At 40.0% G+C, this 15835-nt stretch overlaps 1 protein-coding gene and 1 non-coding gene across 6 annotated transcripts in view; both read right to left on the bottom strand.

The window, feature by feature from the left end:
- The window catches only part of LOC126473598 (WASH complex subunit 5), a 180042-nt gene that overhangs the window by 17078 nt on the left and 147129 nt on the right, over positions 1–15835 (bottom strand). For all 5 annotated transcript variants that reach the window (XM_050100747.1, XM_050100746.1, XM_050100749.1 and 2 more), the window contains 2 exons: positions 5426–5652; positions 5189–5345 (listed from right to left, as the gene is read on the bottom strand). In XM_050100747.1, coding sequence (XP_049956704.1) covers positions 5189–5345; positions 5426–5652 — 384 coding nt within the window. The remainder of the gene's footprint in view (positions 1–5188; positions 5346–5425; positions 5653–15835) is intronic.
- Trnat-ugu (transfer RNA threonine (anticodon UGU)) lies at positions 4765–4839 on the bottom strand. The gene has a single exon. It is a non-coding gene; the product is annotated as a tRNA-Thr (tRNA).

Here is a 15835-nt window from a genome sequence, read left to right on the forward strand (position 1 = left end):
TGTGAGGATATATAAGGGCCTGATTTTTGGGCCTGAGACAGTCAGTACACAGCCGAATTTCTGATGAGAAACCTGTAATGGTTAGATCAACAACAATGCATCAACTTAACTGTGATATAAGTGTAACACAATTAGGCTGTGTGTTAAAACAATGACAGTGTCTGTTCCATATGTACCTTTTTTATTCTTCAACAACTGTGAAATGTGTGGTTAGGCTTTCACTGCTCGTAGATGTTCAACAGTAAACTATTATAGCAGTATGTGGATGTTTGCCTGCAACCTATTAAAGAGGCTTATCGAAAGTTAAACAATGGTTAACTGGCCATATTAACTATGTATATTGGGGTGTTGTGAACATTGAAAGTAAAGAACTGTGAAATGCATTATTTAAAGTAGTCAGTGTTGAACTTCCACCCCCAAATTTCAGCCAGAATAGCAACGCAGTACATTGACACCGAGGACAATCAACTAAGAAATAAAGCAGGTGAATGTCACATGTGGTGCCCCAGGTGAGGAGTATTGTAATAAGGCACAATAAACTAGGACTTGCAAACTCTGACAGTGAACTTCAGAGCGGTTTACAGTGCAGTGATTTGAAGGAGATGCAACAACCAATCAGTGCTTGGGTTTCATGGCCACAGAAGGACAGCAGCCAATCAATGAGCAGGTTCTATGGAATTGTGTACAGGAGCAGCCAATCAGCACAGCCGACTGGGATAAACAAGACGCCTCGTCGAGAAAATTACAACTTGCAACAACTGTGCATACGCTGAATCGAAATGACAAACACAGCAGAAGAAGAAGAAGAAGAAGAAGAAGAAGAAGAGTGATTAAGAGTGAGGTAATCTCAGAGCAAAAGCTGTTTTATATTAAGTGATACATAATGAGTGGCGTTAACGAAAAAGACAGTGTGACTAAGAACAAAGCTGTAGAGGTTAAGATGCTAAATGAACAGAAAGACCTAAGTGGGACTGGTTCTGTAAATGCTAGTGGTTATAAATCAGACATGAATGTAACTTGGAATGATGAGGATGAAAGACTTATTGTAGATGGAATGATAAAAGCATCATCTACATTGTACGGTGATGTGAGCGAAATGGACAAAAACAGTAATGAAGCAGATGAAATCATTAAGGTTAAGAGGGAGGAATCTAGTAGCGAAAGAATATAGTAGCGAAAGAATATAGTAGCGAAAGAATATAGTAGCGAAAGAAAATAGTAGTGAAAGTCAGCAAGGGCAACAGGTTATGGCAGATGGAAAACTGGAAGCGATGTTAAGGCAAATTATGAGTAGTATGTGTATGAAAGAAGACATTAGTAGGGTGGAAAATAGTATGAAAGAAGACATTAGTAGGGTGGAAAAGAAACCTGATAGCTTTAGAACTGACATGGTTAGCTTAAAGAAGGAAATGAAGAAAGAAATTACAAAGGAGATTCAGGTAGCCAGTTATAATGTTTCAGAATTAAATAACAAGCGGTAGCTAAAGATGGTGATGACAAGATACAAAAAATAATACATAACCTAATGAGAAATTAACATTGATGAGTAGTAAATGTGTAGGAGAGAGAAAGAAGCTTTATGATGACTATAGGAGGAGGGTGGAGGCTTCTACAAAACAGTTTAAAGATGAAGTCAAGGCTGCCAGGAAATATTGTGCTGAAAACAGGGTTAGACTTCAGAAACAAATCCATCAGATTAAACATGATTTTTAAACAGAGGTAGAAACCAAGTGTGCAGTAGTGGTAGAGGAAAAACTGGTAAAAGTAAATGAAAATGTAGATTCAAAATTGGCTGAAATAGAGAAAAAGATGGAAGAGGTACAAAATCTAAAGCAAAGAGTATGCAGTGTACCAAACTGTCCTCCTTTTGTTAGTTGTAAGACATTTAATAATTTTGATCCATATGGAGAAGTGCATCAACTGGATTTCATTAGGGAATTTAATGATTTGGCTGAAACATGGAATGACAAAAAGAAAATATCATTTGTGAGAAGTTTTTTGAAAGGGGATGCTTATGGATGGGCAGCTGAGGTAGCTTATAGCTGTACTTCATGGCAAAGCTTTGATAAAGCAGTTTTAGATGAATATTGGTCCAAAGAGAAGCAGCAGAGAAATTTGAGTGAATTTTGGGGAGGAGAGAGATTTAACTCTAGGAAGGGTACTGTGAAAGGTTTCTGTTTGGATAAACAAACTCAAATATTTGGACAAAGAACTAGGTAGTGAATCAATAAATATGGGTTTAGAAACTACGTTGCCTCAGAAAGTTAGAGAATTGCTAGTACCTGCCCCTAAGGGTAATATTAGTGATTTCTTGAATTATGTTGATAAAGTGGAGAGGGTGAAGCCCTCAGTGGAAGATCATAGGAGGAATTTTGATGACAATAATCAATCAGGGAGAGAATTTCAGGTAAATAGGATGAACAGGACTAATTACAGTAGAAATTCAAAGAATAGTTGGGTGGAGGATAGCCAGAATGGGCATGGAAATGGTAGGCAAAATTCAAGTAAAAGAAATGGAGGAGATGATTTTAATTCTCGATCAAACCATTTAAACTATATAATGCTCCAGTTTTGGTTCGCACTAGAGCAGGTTGTGATGAAGAGCCAGGTAAGGGTAATGTAAATGATAGTAGTAAGATGGATATAATTACTAATTCTATTGAGATGTTGAATGATGGTATGAGTACCAATGTTTAACCCATAAAAGGAAAGGAGGAACTTAACTAGTGCATTGAACCAGAAGTAAGACCTACGAGCAAGTAGGGGGTTCAGCATTCTGTGTTGGATTCATTATGTGGCGATAATGCTTACCCCAGCTGTCTGTCTCATTTTTCGTGCATCCCGAGGCAGTCAAACTCTTCTCCTATCCAATCTGTAGTTTATAAGTGAATCAGAGAGATTCTACTTTGCCTTTCATGTAATGTTGTACAGCAGAGTACTTTAGTATGAAATACTTTAGAAAAGGTTTCTGTAGTGTATGTATATATTATGTTGTGTTAATTATAAGTAATGGGTCATAAGGGGATGGAAGAAAGTAAATTGGTACCATGGCTAAAGAATTTCTGTCAAATAAAGAGGTAAGGTAAAGAGACAATGAAAGATGTCAGCATATGTGTACTAAAATTAACATCTGAAGTAATCAGCTTATTGGTGCAGTAGCAAAGGCAATATGCAGTAAAAACCATCTCAGATAATATTAACTGTGGTATAATAGAAGAGTTTGTATTCAGTGCAGGCAGTATATGGTGTCATGGTACAGCCTTATCTAACATTGAGGAATTACAACTTCAAACATAGTTGCCTGGAGTAATGTGTGGAATGTATACGCAAAATTTATATGTATATTTCCCTTCAGACTAGACTCTTAAGCAATAGTTTTTCTAAGTGATAGTTTTGTCTGATCAATAATGAGAGTTAAGTTCGTCTTAGCATAAGGATTTGTTACTGTGGAGTGTTTTTCAGTAGAATTAATTTTGCATTATATAAGCAGAGCAGAAGTTTATTTATTAAATAATGAAGCCATTATGAAATAATAAAATAATGAATAATGTTAGGGTCTTAATGGTTAGGGAGCCTGTCTCTGCAGTAAGGATATTTTTTGAGAATGCACTCCACTAGCTAACAAGGTAAGAAAAGTAAATAAAATAATGGGGCTTACAGACTATTCGGCCTAATTCTTGTAGTAGAAGAAACTGTTGAAAAGACACAATTTTTCGATGTATTCAGTCAATTTAATGGGTTAAGTTTTAATTGTAATTCCTGTAAATTAAACATCAACCAATGTGTAATTTCAGTGCCTATCATTGTGAGGATATATAAGGGCCCGATTGTTGGTCCCCAAGACAGTTAGTACACAGCCGAATTTCTGACGAGAAACCCATAATGGTTAGATCAACAACAATGCATCAACCTAACTGTGAAATAAGTGTAACACAATTAGGCCGTGTGTTGAAACGATGACAGTGTCTGTTCCATATGTACCTTTTTATTCTTCAAGAACTGTAAAATGTGTGGTTAGGCTTTTACTGCTTATAGATATTCAACAGTAAACTATTGTAGCAGTATGTGGATGTTTGCCTGCAACCTATTAGTGAGGCTTATCGGAAGTTAAACAAGGTTAACTGGCCACACTAACTGTGTATATTGGGGTGTTGTGAACATTGAAAGTAAAGGACTGTGAAACGCTTATGTGCACCTGTCGGCTACAGCACTTAAAGTAGTCAGTGTTGAATTTCCACCCCCATTTTTCAGCCAAAATAGCAACGCAGTATGTTGATGCCGAGAACAAACAATGAAGAAATAAAGCAAGAAAATGTCACACCTTCCCCTGCCTATATGAACATCTAACACTGCTTTACCCATTTCTCCATCTCATTATTGTCCTTAGACATGCCGCCCCCCCCCCCCCCCCCCCAATATTTGATTCCAAACCCATCTCTTTCTCTTAATTACACTGTTAACCATCTTAATTTTATAAGTCCTGGCTTAACAATGTATATTCCTGTATCTCTCCCATCCCTCTTCAGCCACCATCCATTTACCCTTCCCCACCCCACCTCCATACCTGCATTTTGAATTCCTATTGTTTACTTCTGTATTATCAGAGACACTTTCTATAGTATATATGACGGTAGTATCTGTTCCTGAAAGAACAGTTACCATTGATGATCATGCAGCTTTGCTAGAAATGAAATGATAATTAAATGAACACCCCAGCTGCAAACAGGCGTTTATGTACTTCATTGGGGACATGTTGAAAATGTGTGCCCTGACCGGGACTCGAACCCGGGATCTCCTGCTTACATGGCAGACGCTCTAGCCATCTGAGCCACCGAGGGCACAGAGGATAGTGCGCCTGCAGGGACTTATCCCTTGCACGCTCCCCATGAGACCCACATTCCCAACACGTCCACACCACTACATTCGTAGTGTGCCTAATAGATGTTTGCCCATCACACTCATTACTCATGGCAGATTGATCTACCAAGTCTCATATGAGTTCGGGCATAGCGTGTGCGTTCGTACAAGAAGGTAAATAGCCGGGAAGCCATTACTCAACACTGACTTTGTTATTTATGAAAACCTTTATCATGAACTGTAGAATGTTTGAAACAAATTCTGGCAGTATCTGAACAGCGAATTTTATTAGCTCAGAACATTAAACTGTGTGTCTTTGGGTTTTCCGTACCTTATTCCAGATTCCACATACGATTTTACATACTGGCTCACATACAAGATAAACTGGTTTCTGATCTCTGGATGAAACTGTCGCAGCACTGTCTGCACACCCACCACAAATGGAACGCCATCCAGGGGCTCTTGAGATTTCTTGTTGATCAGTGTACCTATGTTCATATGAAACATACAGTCACACATGAGCAAGAAAAGTGGACAAACAAATGTATTTTAGGCTTGTCAAACTTACCTAAGTTACGAGCATAATGCAGTCTTCCCAGCTGTGATATTGCAAAAAGGAACAGTAACAATGCCAAGTACTGCAAATTTTTGGTGGTTATATATATCTTGGAGTATGGGTTACTCATTCCTGCCCAATCTAAATAAGTTGACAGTTCGTACATTAATGGATTGCTCTCTTTTGGATATGGTTTGCTTGGATCCTTGTAGTGAGCTGCTATCTCAGATAGCAGTGCTCTGAAAATGAAACAAACTGCAACTTCGGTATCACTCAAACAAAAAATTACAGTTTCAAAAATAAAGTTCATTAATACATCACTACATGAAAGGCTTCCCCTTCACTTCACCTTTAGCCCGAAGTATTGGACAAAATACATTGTCTTGTTATCTTTGCCTTATGTCACAGAAGACTTGCAGAGTAGTACACACAATCACATGAGTTTTATTACAGTATAAAGGGTTTCAAGCTTAAGGCACAAGGTCACTGACTCCACGAAGCAGTACTAGCAACAAAGAAAAACACGCGAATTTGTCAAGTGATCCCAAGTGGACAGTTTACTTATAAAAAATACACTAAATAAACAAAAAAAAAGAGGACGGCACATACACAATCTGATCAAAAGTATCTGGATATGTGTTGCAAGGAGAGACCCACAGCAGTGGGATTGACTTTCGGAAACCCTCAATATGGTGATGATGGTTGAAGTGTGATATGAAATTTTTATGAAATGATATGTCCCACTTCCACGCTTCTGTGACAATGGAAGATGTTTGTCACATTTAGTAGTAACTGTCAGAACATTCCACTGGGAGAGATGATATTATGATATGCACATTAGGAAGAATGTCTTCAACCCATTACACTGTATATATAAGACAGGATGGCAAGTGCGCACCGTGACCTGCGCAGTGGGACAACTTGTTCCTTGGCGTTACGGTTTGAAGGTGCTTGGAAAACAAAGAGAAAAAGAAAGAAAGGTCACAGCTACAATGGACGCTGCGACAAATGACTGCTGAACTGGCTTGTGTGGATATACTTCTTGCTTGGTCTTATCCAAGCATAAAAGATCTGTCAACCCACTTTTTGTACTAGACTGTTTTTGTAAGGGAAAGTATGAATACAGAAGGTTTAAAGTTCAGAAGTTTACACCATTCAAGTAGCTTGGGAGACAATAAACACTCTCTTTCAACACCAATCCAAGCACAAGGGGCAATGGCAAGGAAAGCGTTTCTGAAGAAGAGAAATTTGTTAACATCGAGTATAGATTTAAGTCTCAGGAAGTCATTTCTGAAAGTATTTGTATGGAATGTAGCGATGTATGGAAGTAAAACATGGCCGATAAATAGTTTGGACAAGAAGAGAATAGAAGCTTTCGAAATGTGGTGCTACAGAAGAATGATGAAGATTAGATGGGCAGATCACATAACTAATGAGGTGGTATTGAATAGAATTGGGGAGAAGAGTTTGTGGCACAACTTGAATAGAAGAAGGGACCGGTTGGTAGGACATGTTCTGAGGCATCAAGGGATCACCAATTTAGAACTGGAGGGCAGCGTGGAGGGTAAAAATCGTAGAGGGAGACCAAGAGATGAATACACTAAGCAGGTTCAGAAGGATGTAGGCTGCAGTACGTACTGGGAGATGAAGCAGCTTGCACAGGATAGAGTAGCATCGAGAGCTGTCAGTCTCAGGACTGAAGATCATCACAACAACAACAACAACAACAACATTTCTTTGCATTTCCACATCACAATTATGTCACCAACTTGAGCAGCTTTAGAAGAGTTAAAATGACCAGTCCATGTTTGAAACCACTGAGCTCTCATGACCAACTCATTCTGCAGTTACTGCTTCTCTACCGATAACACAACACTCCCTGCTTCTTTTTCTACAGGCTGGTCTACATCTAGTGGTCAATTCTGCAATACATAGGAGTGTCCAAATAGTTTTGATCAGATAGTGAATGTAATTAGCAACTTCATGCTGCCAAATTCATGCTTTAACAATAGTGTGAAAATTGTATTTTTGGAAAATAGCTTTTGGAACTAAGACCATAAAACTTACAAGGAAACATGGCCGAAATTAATGTTAGGTTTCTTCATCCTGCGAGCTAAGATTTTATTTGAGTAGTTACAGTGTCAAGGTAGAACAGCTTCTACTTAGTAGTGGAATAAACAAAACTAAATAAAAACAAATACAAAATCTTACGAATGAGAGGTTCCTTCATTTGCTGAAAGAGAGGAAGTGGAGTAGTGAATTATTCAACAAATGAGCAGGTATCACCCACAACTCTGAGTAAAGGGAGACACAAAAACGGCCAAAGAGGAAAGGAACTCCTAATGTTGCTTTCCTTTCATCCTGAGAACTATCTGTCTCATTTTTCCTTTGTCTTTGGCAACTATCATAGTTAATCCCTGAAGAGTGTCTTTTCATCTACATCTACATACATACTCTGCAATCCACCATACAGTGCGTGGCGGAGGACACCTCGTACCACAACTAGCATCTTCTCTCCCTGTTCCACTCCCAAACAGAACGAGGGAAAAATGACTGCCTATATGCCTCTGTACGAGCCCTAATCTCTCTTATCTTTGTGGTCTTTCCGCGAAATATAAGTTGGCGGCAGTAAAACTGTACTGCAGTCAGCCTCAAATGCTGGTTCTCTAAATATCCTCAGTAGTGATTCACGAAAAGAACGCCTCTTTTCCTCCAGAGACTCCCACCCGACTTCCTCAAGCATTTCCGTAACACTCGCATGATGATCAAACCTACCCGTAACAAATCTAGCAACCCGCCTCTGAATTGATTCTATGTCCTCCCTCAATCCGACCTGATAGGGATCCCAAACGCTAGAGCAGTACTCAAGAATAGGTCGTATTAGTGTTTTATAAGCGGTCTCCTTTACAGATGAACCACATCTTCCCAAAATTCTATCAATGGACCAAAGACGACTATCCGCCTTCCCCACAACTGCCATTACATGCTTGTCACACTTCATATTGCTCTGCAATGTTACGCCCAAATATTTAATCGACGTGACTGTGTCAAGTGCTACACTACTAATGGAGTATTTAAACATTACGGGATTCTTTTTCCTATTCATCTGCATTAATTTACATTTATCTATATTTACAGTTAGCTGCCATTCTTTACACCAATCACACATCCTGTCCAAGTCATCTTGTATCCTCCTACAGTCACTCAATGATGACACCTTCCCGTACACCACAGCATCATCAGCAAACAGCTGCACATTGCTATCCACCCTAACCAAAAGATCATTTATGTAGATAGAAAACAACAGCGGACCTACCACACTTCCCTGAGGCACTCCAGATGATACCCTCACCTCCGATGAACATCAAAATTTTCTTATATCTGTTACAGATGATGGAATCACGCATTCTCAAATAATTTAAATAAAATTATTGTGTATAATACTGTCCACTGCCTAAAGTTTAATTTACAATATTAAAAACATTGTTTGCTGCACAACATAAATGAAGAGCACTCAGTTTAACAGTTTCTCAACCAATGTCAAGACCTCACAAACTTTTGCATTATAGCCATTTAGCCTGTAATATTGTGTAGTTTAATTATTTTTTATGCTCAATATTGTCTATGGTGTGAAGTGCAATTTCAACATTAAGAAACTAGTTTGATGCACAACAGTTTATGCAATGGGATTGTATGTTTCCTTATAATGTTGGTTACCTAAGAACTAGTGTCCCTTTCAGACAATAGCCAGTTGTTTTCTGAAGATGGCCCAATCAGCCAAAACTAGTTTAAAATAAACAAAAATCTGTAGAACAAAAAGAGTGTACTTGAAATTCAACCTCAAATATGGAACTGTTCTACCAAGAAGTACCAGAAGAAACCATAAAAAAATAATTTAATAATAATGGTCCAAATAAACGTTGCTTGGAATACTATATTGCTTTACTCTACATGGTTTTCTTGTTCATTTTGAAGCCCTGTGTTTCTCTGTCCCACAAACAATTCACTAGTATCTTTAGTAACAGGTGGGAAGGAGATAGGGTGTAATTTAAAATGGAATCCAAACACTTGTAAGATAAAGCCAGCTGTCGGTGGAGGTGAGTTCTAATTGTGGGAGTGTGGCAGTCACCAGTCACCTGGGATGGCAAGTAAATATGTCATCTCTTGATGAGCTGAAAGAGTAGCAAAACTCCAGAAATCCCTAATGCTAGAGAAAGGGGCAATTAACCAATACTGCATCTGGTGAACAACACCGACATTGCAGAAATCTATTTCCATTACCCACAATAAACCAACAATTTCCAGATACACCAAAATGCTTGTGACACAGAGACAAAGTTTTGCAGTACAACAATTAACAGAATTACAACAGTGTGTATAAATGAATACCTATACAAAATGGAGACTAATAGCACACAAACACTTGTAGCCACAATAACAAGCAATAGCTGAAAGAGTCAGTTATCACAACTAATCATCTTGTACTATAAACTCAAAAATAATCAATGTTACTGCATGTTTTAATTATATCTATGTAAATGTGTTGGACACCAAATCGATGAATTCCTAACTCCCACTGTATCATATGTATGTAGTTGAAATGTACTTAGTTGTTACATGAGTAAGTATTCATTTGGTTATTAATAAAGATGCATGGTGCATCATATGTACAGTGAGGGAGCATCATCAAAAAGAGCGCATAACAATGCTCAATACATGCAGGCCATATATAATGATCAACTGATGTTTCTTTTATTTAGGCTGATAAACCGGTGTATTTTTATTGTCTGTTAATACGCCAGTAGACTTAGGACAATGTACAATGACGTAAAATGGCCAGTGAGAAGAGGCATCTCAATGTTTACTGTAGGCTTAATTTATTGGCAATTTAGATAGATCTTGACAGTTTGTCTTCATACAGCTTGAGATTGCATCAGAACAAGTGACAAGTTGCCATGGCCTGTTACAGCTTGCCATACAAGGTTAGATTTGTGTCAAACTGAGCAACATTCAGGCAAGTCGACCCAACCATGCCAGTTTCATACTTTATCATTTTATGAGTGATAGTCTCTGGGATTAGTACTGAACTTTGAATAGTTTGCTTTACATGCCAGTTAAAAATAAACAGTTGTATAAGGGATCCTACTAGCACATGTCTGCCACGCATGCAACCTTCATTCAGTATATTTCATATATTTATTTCAACTTCATTTATGATCACTATTTGTTTCACTGCAGGCCACCATTCACAAGTTTGATTGCTGTGAATGGAAAATAAATATTTAATTTATGCAGACACTTTCAGTGCTGGCTGTCATCACTGATCCTTCTGGAGTGCAGTCATTCAATATTTTTTCAATTTGAAAACTTGCCAGACAGGACTGTTTCAACTGCATAAGCACTTGAGACTTGTATTTTCAGCCAGAGCAGCTCCAGGACAAGTGCATAAGAGTGTGCTATGCACTCCTATGACGAAGGACAAGAGCTATTCTAATTCATGGTCATACATTAGGACTATCTGCATTTACAGATTACTGGTTGCTGTCGTTAGTAAGAAACAACCAGGTAACAAACATATGCAGGGATGATACACATGGTGGTTGCTTTGAATTTTTTTGCACTCTCAAAATTTTTTTCCACAGATGAAAGTATTTTTAAGTGGGAGGACATAATCTTAACACCCACAATAAATTGAATCCAGTAACTTTGTGTAACTTTTTTGACACTTAACCAACTAACTCTCTCACTTTAAATCATAAAGGTAATGCTGTAAGATTCTACTTAAGAGATTTCTATCTCTAAGTTCAAAGGATAGTGGGCAAAAAGGGCCAGATTCTATATGTACAATATACAGGGTGACAATTATTGGGCTATATGAAAAAAGTAAATTAGTTACAAGCTACAGCGTGCACACACGTTATTCAACATGTAAACGTCACTATAGATATTCAGATTTAAGTTATGACATGTTCGATATGCCTCCCATCATTGGCGAAGATGTGGTGCACACGAATAGCAAAATTCTGCATGACCCGCTGAAGTGTCGGAACATTGAAGTCACAACTTTGATGCTGTCAATGGCCTCCTGAATGGCTGTTTTCAGCTCAGCAATGGTTTTGCAGTTATTGCTGTACACCTTATCTTTAATATAGCCCCACAAAAAGGAATTGCATATGTTCAAATCCACAGAATATGGCAGCCAATTGAGGCTTATGCCAGTGGTCTCTTGGCGTCCCAGAGCCAGCATTCGGACCCCAAAGTGCTCCTCCTGGATATCAAACAATATTCTGCTTTGATGTGGTCTAGCTCTGTCTTGCATGAACCACATCTTGTCGAAATCAGAGCCACTTTGGATAATGGGGATGAAATCATCTTCCAAAACATTCACGTACTGTTCGGTAGTCACCATGCCATCAAGGAATATCGCACAAATTATTCCGTGTCTGGACATTGCACACCACACAGTCACCCACTGAGGTGAAGAGACTTCTTGTACTGGTGTACGCTGGCCCAGCACATCATGTGGCATAGAGGTCACAAGAAGATCGATCAATGCCAATGACAGACTCGCTGGAAACACGCCGCAACACCCTTTCGGCCGTCGGTATTTAGATAGCAACCGCGGACCGGAGAGCCAGTTAGTTAGAGCCTGTTATCCTAGTTAGTATGAGTTAGTTTGAGTCTGCACACCATGTGAGTTCTAGTACAACACCGAGATGGAGCCACAGTCACAGCCTCTGGCATAGAGACAGGCAGCACATAGCAAACATAATAGTGTTCATAGCAAACTTTGTGCTTCAACAGCAGTGTGGCTAAAGTGGAGTATACAGGAGAGCTTGTACCACAGGACATGGAAGATTAAGTTAAGTAGCTCTTTGCTTATGAATAAAGAACCTAGTTATTAATTGCATGCAGTTTGTGTTATAGAATGAGGATACCTGCCACCAACCAACATCCTCTCCTTGCTTCCCATGGTACAGCTCTACAGAGACAACAAGACAACATAAAATCTGGTAACGAGGATTCAACAATGGCAACGAGGATGGGATGCTTTAACATTCAATATCCCCGACAGCAGGATGTGGGAACAGATCCAGAAGTATTCTGATCCTTCACTTCCTCAAGTGTTCCACATCTTAGAGCAATATGATTCAGATGCCATAGTAGCCGATAAGTACGACCAGACCCAGATTTGTCGGGTGGAGTCACCCCTTGCTCGCTACCACCCCAAGCAGTGACAATAGCGAGCATGTACACAGTCACGCGGACGGCCTCGTAAACGGACCTGTGAACTTACTGAAGTCTTGCCCTAGATGTTCTGCTCACCATGAAAGACAAGATTGCCCATCATGTAACGCAACGTGCTACACATGTGGAATAAAAGGCCATGTCCAAGCAGTTTGTCTGCAACTACACTAAAATGCCAATTTTGCCCACTCTCAGAAAATGACAGGTTCGTGCACATGCCGTGTTCGCTGTGTTTTCCAAACCTACAACAGGTTCTGACAAAAGCAAGGTTAAGGTTGTGTCTCCTTCTTGCCCTAGTGCTGTGCAATAATGTTCTAACAAACTATTTGTCTAATTACGAATTAATGGCCATCATGTGAACTTTCGGTTAGACACAGGTGCCTCGGTCACTTTGCTTAATCGTCCCGTGTATGAACAGTTAGGCTCACCATGCCTTTCAAAATCCAGCAAGCACCTCACCTCTTACAATGGACAGGAAATTCCAGTGCTTGGACAGTGTAGCTTGCCTGCCTCTTACAAATCTCACACTAGGACAGTGAATTTTACTGTGTTAAATCAAGAGACAGTGAGAACATTTTTGTTTAGAGGCTTTTGATTTATTTGGCCTTAGCATCCAAGACAACGTACTTTCCATATCAGCTTGTGATATGCCAATAAGGCCAATGTCGCTAGCTTCCTTAAAGTATTTCCAGAACTATTTTCTGAGTGAAAAGACAATGCACAGCCTAACCTTTTTTTGGGCCTGCCCCTTTCCAATTGCTTCAAGATACAAAGTAGCCAGTGAATTGAAAGAACTGCAAGATAATGGTGTAATTGCTCCCATTCAAGTTAGTAAATGGGCCAGTCCACTCATTTTGTTGCCTATGCCTTCTGGTCGCATTAGTCTTTGTGTTGACTTCATGGTCTAATTGCTCCCATTCAAGTTAGTAAACGGGCCACTCCACTTGTTTTGTTGCCTATGCCTTCTGGTCGCATTAGTCTTTGTGTTGACTTCCAGTCTACAGTCAACCCACAGACAGTAGTTGACACTTATCTGTTACCTTGCCCTGAGGAACTCGTGGACAGGCTTGGTGCAGGGTGTTACTTTTCTAACACAGATTTGCGTGATGCCTATTTGCAAATTCCATTGGATGAAGAACCACAGGAAGTGTTTCTTGTAAATACACACTTAGGCCTGTCAAGTATTTGTGTTTCCCCTTTGGCAGTGCTTCCACACCCACCATATTTCAACATAACTTGGAAGTACTGACTGCTAAAGTGCCATTTTATTCAAACCACCTTGACAATATTGTCGTCTCCAGTCTTACATCACAGGAACACATTGCCAATTTGTGTACTCTTTTTTGAGCATTGTCAAAGTAAGATTCAAGTGTCATCTCAAAAAGTGTGATTGTTTTCAAACTGACCATACTTAGTTCACGTGATAAACAATCAGGGTGTGCACCCCTCCAATCTCATCTGCTTGCAATCCGTGACCTGCCTGTTCCTTGCAATGTGTCTGAACTGCAGTCAGTATTAGGCAAGATGGCATACTACATTCGGTTCATACCAAACGCTGCGCAGATCGCAGCTCCATGCATTCAAGCATTATTTGTATGGTCACAAGTTCTATTTAGTGACAGATCACAAGCCTTTGCAGTCCTTGCTTCATCCATCAACTACGGTTTCTACACACACTACTAAAAAATTGCAATGCTGGGCTCTCTTGCTTAGCAGTATCAGTATGAAATTGTGTATGACCTATGGCAAATAATGGCAATGCACACCACCCTATCTCGCCTTCCCAGACTCTGATTTTGATGCATCTGCTGCATCTTGTTGCCAAATTGATGGGCAGGGCTCTGAATTGCTGGAATCTTTTCCCTTGCACTACATAAAAATTCTACAGGCCACGGAAGCTGACCCAGATGTCAAGATTTTGTTGCATTAAATTTGCACGTCTTGGCCTCATTCATTGAACAGTACCTAGAACTCAGTTGTGCCCCAATATTTTGCATGTTACATAGCCTTTCAGTTCAACAAGGTGTGCTTCTAGTTCAAAATGACAATGAACAATCTTGTGTGCTTATTACCAGAAGGGTGTGTTGCGACTGCTCCAAAAAGAACACTGGCGAATCATATGCCCTAAACAATTACCTTGGCAGGGCATATAACAGATGACGGCACAGTGTCGCACATACGTGGAGAACCAATCCGCTCCGCCACAGACATTCTCAGTTTGGCCAAAGACTCAATTGTCATGGCAACAACTGCACATAGACTCTGCAGGATTATTTTGAAACACTCTGCAGGATTATTTTGAAACTCTTGTAGGCTCATAGTGGTAGATTCTTTTAGCAAGTTCCATTTGTAATGCCTATGAACTCTACCACATTAAGTAGCACAATTCACGCACTGTCCTCTGTATTTTCCACAGAAGGTTTGTCAGAAGTACTTGTGTCGGACAATGGACCACAGTTCACTTCGCATGACTTTTTAACAGTTTTGTGCATCAAATGGCATTCATCATCTAACAAGTACTCCATTTCACCCAGTCCAATGGAGAAGCAGAATGCTTCATATGCACTTTCAAGCAACAGATGGCCAAGCTTCACACCACCCACACACAGGAACAGGAGCTGCAACTCTTTCTCGCTTCCTATTGCTCCCAACCAAGAGACAGACCATCACAGGCAGAACTATTGCAAGGCTGCTGCCATTGGATGCTGCTACACTTGCTACACCAACCGCACCATCTGGCACCACCAATGGTCCACAAGTATCGCTTTGCACTGCGTGATCTTGTTCTTTTGAGGGTTTATGGCAACTGTGGGCACTGGAAGCAAAGTGTGATCCAGAAGTGCATTGGCTCATATACATACTTAATTGCAGGTCCTGATGGTTTGCAGCACTGCCACCAGAACCAAATTTGTGCATGTAGTTTGCCCCTTGATTCTGCTGCCTTTCTTTCCCCAGATTCACGGCCTCATGGGACCGCGCGGCCTTCACAGCAGCCCACTTGTGCTACCAGGGCACCCCAGGAGGAGCGGATGGAGTATGTGCCTTTGCCCCAGCCGTCCCCCCTCGCCGACCCCATGGTCCTGGACCTACCATCGCAGTTGCCATCATCACCCCAGCAAACGCTCTCAGCCCTGGATGTGTGCCCTGGCAGAAGATTTCCAGAGGACATTCCTG

This window comes from Schistocerca serialis, chromosome 4, assembly GCF_023864345.2.
Source record: "Schistocerca serialis cubense isolate TAMUIC-IGC-003099 chromosome 4, iqSchSeri2.2, whole genome shotgun sequence".
Lineage (NCBI taxonomy): Eukaryota > Metazoa > Arthropoda > Insecta > Orthoptera > Acrididae > Schistocerca > Schistocerca serialis.